General features: G+C 43.8%; 1 protein-coding gene across 2 annotated transcripts in view; it reads right to left on the reverse strand.

The window, feature by feature from the left end:
* MAST2 (microtubule associated serine/threonine kinase 2) overlaps nucleotides 1-7,760 on the reverse strand; it is a 163,713-nt gene that overhangs the window by 113,986 nt on the left and 41,967 nt on the right. For both annotated transcript variants that reach the window (XM_049774613.1, XM_049774612.1), the window contains exon 3: nucleotides 5,913-6,055. In XM_049774613.1, coding sequence (XP_049630570.1) covers nucleotides 5,913-6,055 — 143 coding nt within the window. The remainder of the gene's footprint in view (nucleotides 1-5,912; nucleotides 6,056-7,760) is intronic.

The following is a 7,760-nucleotide window of genomic DNA, read 5'->3' on the forward strand; positions in this document are numbered from 1 at the left end:
GGTCCTGGATCGGCTGCTTGCAAGGCAAACGCCACTGTGCTATCTCTCCGGGCCCACAACTCCTTTTTCCATTCATCTGTTGATAGAGCATTTGAGCTATTTCCACATCTTGGCTATTGTACTTAGCATAGCAATAAAAAAAGGTGTGCCTATTTCTCTCTGACTTAATATTTTTTGTGCCCTTGATATGTTAATGTTAATGAGTTAATTTTTTTTGTGTGTCCTTGTGTCAAGGAGTGAAACTACTGAGTTACATAGAAATGGTAATTTTATTTCTTTTGTTTTGGGACTACACATGGCTATACTCAGGGTTAATTACTGGCTCTGTACTCAGGAATCACTCTGGGCAGTCTTGGTGTCAGGAATTGAGGAACTGAGCTCAAGTCAGCCATATGCAAAACAAACACACTGCACACTATACAATATCTCTGGCTCCCGATTCTAAATTTTTTATAAGAGTACTCTTTTGGGGCCCGGAGAGATAGCACAGCGGCATTTGCCTTGCAAGCAGCTGATCCAGGACCAAAGGTGATTGGTTCGAATCCCAGTGTCCCATATGGTCCCCCGTGCCTGCCAGGAGCTATTTCTGAGCAGACAGCCAGGAGTAACCCCTGAGCATCGCCGGGTGTGGCCCGAAAACAAAAAACAAAAAAAACAAAAAAATAGAGTACTCTTTTGGGGTTGACGTGATAGAAACGTGGGTAAGACCTGGGTTGAATCCCCAGCACCCCCTTTTGGTCCTCAGAACTTGTCAAATATAGTCCCTAAGCACAGAGTCAGGGGTAAACCCTAAGCAGAACCAGGTGTAACCCCCCAAATAAAACAAATAATTAAAAGTTCTCATTTTCATAGCAGCTTAACCCATTTATAAACAACTGTAATTGAGAATTTTTGAGTTTGTTTGTTTTTGGGTCACACCCAGCAGTGCTCAGGGTTACTCCTGGCTCTGTGCTCAGAAATTGCTCCTGGTGGGCACGGGGACCATATGGGATGCCAGGATTCAAACCACTGTCTGTTTTGGATCGGCTGCATGCAAGACAAACACCTTATCGCTGTGCTATCTCTCCTGCTATCTCTCCGGCTCCAAGAATTCCTTTTTCACAGCATCTATATCAACAGTGGTTTCCGGGGCCTGCGAGGTGGCACTAGAGGTAAGGTGTCTGCCTTACAAGCGCTAGCCAAGGAAAGGACCACGGTTCGATCCCCCGGCGTCCCATATGGTTCCCCCAAGCCAGGGGCAATTTCTGAGCGCTTAGCCAGGAGTAACCCCTAAGCATCTAACGGGTGTGGCCCGAAAAACAAAAACAAAAAACCAAACAGTGGTTTCCAGTTTTGTTGGTCGACATTCTCACTGGTTTGAGGTGAAAGTAGTTCACTATCATTTTTTCCCTGTTATTAACTGATAATGAGCCTCATTTTTTTTTCTTTATTTTTTGGGCTATGAGCTCAGAAATTACTCCTGGCTTAGGAGACCTATGGGACACCGGGGATCAAATTGTGGTCCATCCTGGGTTAACCGTGTGCAAGGCAAAAAATGGTCTACCGCTGTGCCATCGCTCCAGCCCCAATCACCTCTATTTCATTTGTCTACTGTCCATCCTTATATATGGTTGACAAATTGCCTAATCAACCTCATTTTTTTTTTTATTGGATTGCTTGTATTTGTTTGTTTTTGTTTGGAGTCCACATCTGGCTACTCAAGGCTTACACCTGGCTCTGGTTCAGTTATCACTCCTGGTGGGCTTTGGAGACCATATGAAGAGTCAGGGATCAAACCCAGGTCAGTCACATGTAAGTCATATGTGCAAACACCCTACCTACTGTACTCACATTCCTATCCCATGACTGCTTACGTATTTATTGTTGACCTTACTAAGTGTGCAAATATTTTTTTCTCATTTAGTCAGGAGTCTTTATTTTAATCACCAGTTCGTTCATAGTGCAAAAACATTTTAGTTTGATATAGTCCCCTTTGTTTATTTTTGCTTCAGTATTCTTTGTCAATTGAGCTGAATCATTGAAAACACCCCTGAGGTCAATTTCCTAAAAAGTTCCATTTGTGTTCTCTTTGATGTATTTAAAAAAAAAATTTTTTTTTTTTGGTGTTCGTTCCACACCCGAAGATGCTCAGGGGCTCTATGCTCAAAAGTTGCTCCTGGCAGGCTGGGGTTTGGGGGAACGGGCTATATGGGATATCGGGTTTAGCTAAGTACAAGACAAGGCCCCCAGTATTTCAAATTCTGATCTAATAAAATGCTCTTTAAAATACTCTGAACTGGGCCCGGAGAGATAGCACAGCGGTGTTTGCCTTGCAAGCAGCCGATCCAGGACCAAAGTGGTTGGTTCGAATCCCGGTGTCCCATATGGTCCCCCGTGCCTGCCAGGAGCTATTTCTGAGCAGACAGCCAGGAGTAACCCCTGAGCACTGCCGGGTGTGACCCAAAACCCAAAAAAAATAAATAAATAAATAAAATAAAATAATCTGAACTGAAAGTGGAGCAATAGTATAGAGGATCGGACACTTGGTGGCAGACCCATGTTCAATCCCTGGTACCTATTATATATCACCCTGAGCGTACCAGGAATGATTCCTCAGTGCAAAGTCACAAGTACCCCAAACACCACCAAGTGTGGCCCAAAATCAAATTTAAAAAATGTATCATAAAAATATTCAATCAAGTACAGTTTATGCCCGGTATGAGATAGAAATCCAATTTTCAGGAGCTGGAGCGGGTGGTACAGGGTGTAAGACATCTGCCTTGCACACATTAGCCTAGGATGGACAGGTGTGGCCCAAAAAAGCCCCCCCCCCAAAAAAAAGGAAATCCATCCAATTTCATTTGTATGTTTTCACAATTTGTTTTAATTTGGGGGCACACCGGTGATGCTCAGAGGTTACTCCTGGCTATATGCTCTGAATTCGCTCCTGGCTTGGGGGACCATATGGGATACCAGGGGATCAAACCGTAGTCCATCCTAGGTCAGCACGTGCAAGGCAAACGCCCTACCCCTTGCACCACCGCTCGAGCCCACAATTTGTTAAAAAAGATTTTCTTTTTCTTTTTTTTTTTTTTTTTTTTGTGGTTTTTGGGTCACACCTGACAGTGCTCAGGGGTTATTCCTGGCTCCATGCTCAGAAATTGCTCCTGGGGGCTGGAGAGATAGCATGGAGGTAAGGTGTTTGCCTTTCATGCAGGAGGTCATCGGTTCAAATCCCAGCGTCCCATATGGTCCCCTGTGCCAGCCAGGAGCAATTTCTGAGCGTGGAGCCAGGAATAACCTCTGAGCACAAAAACCACAACAAAAAAAAAAAAAAAAAAAAAAGAAATTGCTCCTGGCAGGCACAGGGGACCATATGGGATGCAGAGATTCGAACTGATGACCTTCTGCTTGAAAGGCAAACGCCTTACCTCCATGCTATCTCTCCAGCCCCTGAAAAGATTTTCTTCCTCTATAACAATGTCCTCTGCACATTGATTAATACTTCATAAAAATCTATGGTTTTACTTCTGGGCTATAAATTATATTCCAATGTTGTAAAAGCCTGTTTTAATTCTAGTATCATAGTATTTTGATTAGAAGAATTTTGTAGGGCCAGAGCAGTAGCAAGGAAAGGACGTTTGCCTTGCATACAGCTGATCCGGGTTTGATCCCTAGCATCCATATGGTCTCCCTCCCTAGCCTGCCAAGTGTGATTACAGAGCACAGAACCAGGAGTAACCCCTGAGCGCCACTGGGTGTGGCCCAAACCCCCCCCCCAAAGGAGAGTTTTGTAACATAAAATAAAGTTAGGGCATGCAATATGCAGTGTCTTTTATCTTCTTTCTCAAAAACACATTGGCTTTTCAGGGAGTTTTAGGATTCTGTTAAGATTGTGTGTGTGTGTGTGTGTGTGTGTGTGTGTGTGTGTGTGTGTGTGTGTGTGTGTGTGTGTGTGTGTGAGTTTTATGATTCTGTTAAGATTGTGTGTGTGTGTGTGTGTGTGTGTGTGTGTGTGTGTGTGTGTGTGTGTGTGTGTGTGTGTGTGTGTGTGTGTGGTTTTTGGGTCCCACCCGGCAGTGCTCAGGGGTTATTCCTGGCTCCAGGCTCAGAAATTGCTCCTGGCAGGCACGGGGGACCATATGGGAACTGGGATTCAAACCGATGACCTCCTGCATGAAAGGCTATCTCTCCAGCCGGATTCTGTAAGATTTAATCAATGATGCCAGGAATCAAACCTGGTCAGCTGCTTGCAAGACTGCCACCTTATATCCTGTACTGTCTCTCAAGACCCAGATAAATGATTTTCAAATACTTCCTTCCATTCTGTTTTTGTTTGTTTATTTTGGTTTTGAGTCACACCACAGTGGTGCTGAGAGATAACATCTGGCTCTGTGCTCAGAAATCAGTAGGATCTGACTCAGGTTGACTCTGGTCAAACACCCTAGTTACTATGCTGCTATCACTCCAGCCCCTCCCCTTTCTGTTTTTGATAGCCAGTAAAAGTAAGTGATTTAAAGAAAAAGGATACAATCATGCCTGTAATCATGGTAAAAAGAAAAGGTTGCAGAGTCAAAGCAATAATACAGAAGGTATAGAGCCTAACTTGCACAGAGCCAACCCAGGTTCAATCCCTCATATGGTCCCCAAGCCTGCCAGGAGTAAGCGTCACTAAGTGTGGCCCCCAAACAAACAAAAGCTGCACATTACAATGACATAACAAATATCATTAAATTAGTCGGCTTAAAAGAGCAACTTGGTTTACATGAGCAAATTATATAAGATCTAGAATATCTATTTCAAAAGGCCTTTTTCTTTGATAAGATAATTCAGGGATATTGTGTCAATTGGCCTAGGTTAGGCTTTAACCTAAAGTTAACCTAGGCCCTTACCTAAACTTCAGCACCTAAACTAAGAAATTCCCTTTGCAACATATCAGGTTTTTTAGGATCTGTTGTTTTGGGGTTTGGGATTATTTTTTTCTGGGAAGCAAGCATTCAGAAAGCAGAAACAGTTCAAAGGGCAGCAGAACATGCTTTCCTGGGGATAAAGATTAAGAGCTCAAGAACAGCAGAGTCAATAAGTGCTTGAAGTAAAGAACCACTGAGGGTTGAAAGGTACATAATGTCAGAAGGCAGAAAAACATCTGCAGACTACCTGGTCTAGTCTTCTTCCTGTTTATCATACAAAACCCAGACAAAGAAACAACTTATTCTTGGGCTAGAGAGATAGTACAGGGTTAAGAAGCTTGTACTGGGGCAGGAGTGATAGCACAGCAATAAGGCATTTGACTTTCATGCAACCGATGCACAACAGGCCTGGGTTTGATCCCTGGCATCCTATATGGTCCCCCAAGTCTGCCAGGAGTGATTTCTGAGCAAAAATCCAAAGTAACCCCTGAGCATCGCAGAGTATGGCCAAAAAGAGGAAAAAAAAGAAGCAGCTTGTACTGCATGCCCACAAATCCCACATCACTACCAGGAGTGACTTTTAGGAGACACTATTAAGTATGATACAGATACACACACACAAACATATTCTCTCATCCAATGTGCCTACTACATGGCGAACAGTTTCCTATTATCATATATAAATGTCTCCCACTTAGCTATGTACACAAAAGCAACACTTACAATCATTTAAAAAACTTAGGGCCGGAGAGATAGCACAGTGATAAGGCATTTGCCTTGCATGCAGAAGGATGGTGGTTTGAATCCTGGCATCCCATATGATTCCCCCGAGCCTGAGCGTAGAGCCAGGAGGAACCCGAGTGCTGCCCGTGTGACCCAAAAACCAAAACCAAAACCAAAAACAAAAACAAAAAAGCTCTTTCCCAAGAAACTCAGTTATTAAAAACAGAATAGTATGTGACAATGGTAAATGGCAATCAAGGATTGATTTTCAGGCAACATACCATCATTACCAACACTTACCAAGCCAGCAGTGAGAGAAGGCGCAGACTGTCCAAGAGACTGGTTTCTCATTCGAACCAGGTTTGAGGCTTCTCCTGAAGACTGCCAAATCACCTGGCCCACACTGCTCTGTACACTACTGGACAAGGGGAGCAGCTGCTTACCTTCAAACACAAGAATTAGAAAATATACTTGTCATTATTTATAAATAAATAAAAATGTAAACAATGATATAAAGCAAATTTAAAGAATCCTGATTCAAAGATCAGTGATACAGCTGAAGTGATAGAGCACAAGCTAGCATGTACAAGACCCTGAGTTCAATTCCCAATGCTACCTGTCCCAATTCCACCCCAAGCACTGCAGTCTCTGTCCTGGTGGTCACCAAACACAGCCAAGTCTGAGTACCAACCTAGGGCTCTAAGTGCAAAGCATGTATTCCAGTTTTTTTAAGCTAGGTATGTCCCCAACCCTGCAATAGTTCTGTTATTTTGTTTGGAGGCCACACCCAGCAAAGCTTTCAGTGATCACTCTAAGAGTGAAAAGAGGACCAAAGAGCTAAGGATCAAGCCTAGTTCAACTATGTGCAAGGCAAGAGCCTATCCTCTGTGCTATCTTTCCAATCCTCAAATGACTTTACTTGGGATAAGAGTTCCTCAATTTCTGGGTGGAGATAGCACAGTGGTAGGGTGTATGCCTTGCAGGTGGCCAACACAGGACTGACTGGTTTAGAAACCCGGCTTCCGGGCCCGGAGAGATAGCACACGGCATTTGCCTTGCAAGCAGCCGATCCAGGACCAAAGGTGGCTGGTTCAAATCCCGGTGTCCCATATGGTCCCCCGTGCCTGCCAGGAGCTATTCTGAGCAGACAGCCAGGAGTAACCCCTGAGCAATGCCGGGTGTGGCCCAAAAACCAAAAAAAAAAAAAGAAACCCGGCTTCCCATATGGTCCCCGGAGCCTGCCAGGGGTGACTTCTTAGTACAGAGCCAGGAGTAAATCTTGAGTGTCAACACCAGGTGTGGCCCTCCCCAAAAAAAGAGTACCATAATTTCAAACCCTACCTTCAAATCATTGTTAGTGATCTCATCACAAATTTTCCATTCTCTTCCTTAAATACCACTGATAAGATAGAACTTGTGTGATAGCACAGCACGTAGGGCGATAGCAAACCTGGGTTTCATCCCGGTAGCACTCAGGGGTTACTCCTGGCTCTGTGCTCAGAAATCGCTCCTGGAAGGCTCAGGGGACCCTATGGAATGCTAAAGATTGAACCCAGGTCCATCTGGGGTCAGCAGCATGCAAGGCAAACGACCTGCTGCTGTGCTATCTCACGGCCCCCAGGGCCAGGAGTAATCCTAAGCACTGTCAGCTCTGACCCCCCCCAAAAAAAAAAAAACACTGATAAGAGGGGCTGAAGGATAGTATGCTTGCCATTCATGTGGCTAAACCAGGTTTGATCCTTGGCACCCTATATGGTCACACCAAGCACTACCAGAAATAATTTATAAACATTGCTGGGTTTCGCAAAAATAAATAAAAGCTACTGATAAGGGCCAGAGAGATAGTAAAAGTGAGGTAAAGGGCTTGCCTAGCTGGGATCCCATTATGGTTCCCAGGACGACCAAGAGCGATCTCTGAGCATAGAACCAGGAGTGATCACTGAGGACTGTTGAGTATGTGGCCAAAAATAAAGTTAAAAAAAAAAGTTGTAAGAAAAGGTTTTGTTTTTACTACTAAATACCACTTTATTGAAAACAATGTGATGCAACTTACTTGAAGTACAATCTAGCAAAAGTTGTTAAATTTAAGTCTATGGTCATATTTGGATCTGTAAACACTAAAAAGATTTAAAAAATAATACCAGGGCC

This window comes from Suncus etruscus, chromosome 6 (assembly GCF_024139225.1).
Source record: "Suncus etruscus isolate mSunEtr1 chromosome 6, mSunEtr1.pri.cur, whole genome shotgun sequence".
NCBI classification, from domain to species: domain Eukaryota; kingdom Metazoa; phylum Chordata; class Mammalia; order Eulipotyphla; family Soricidae; genus Suncus; species Suncus etruscus.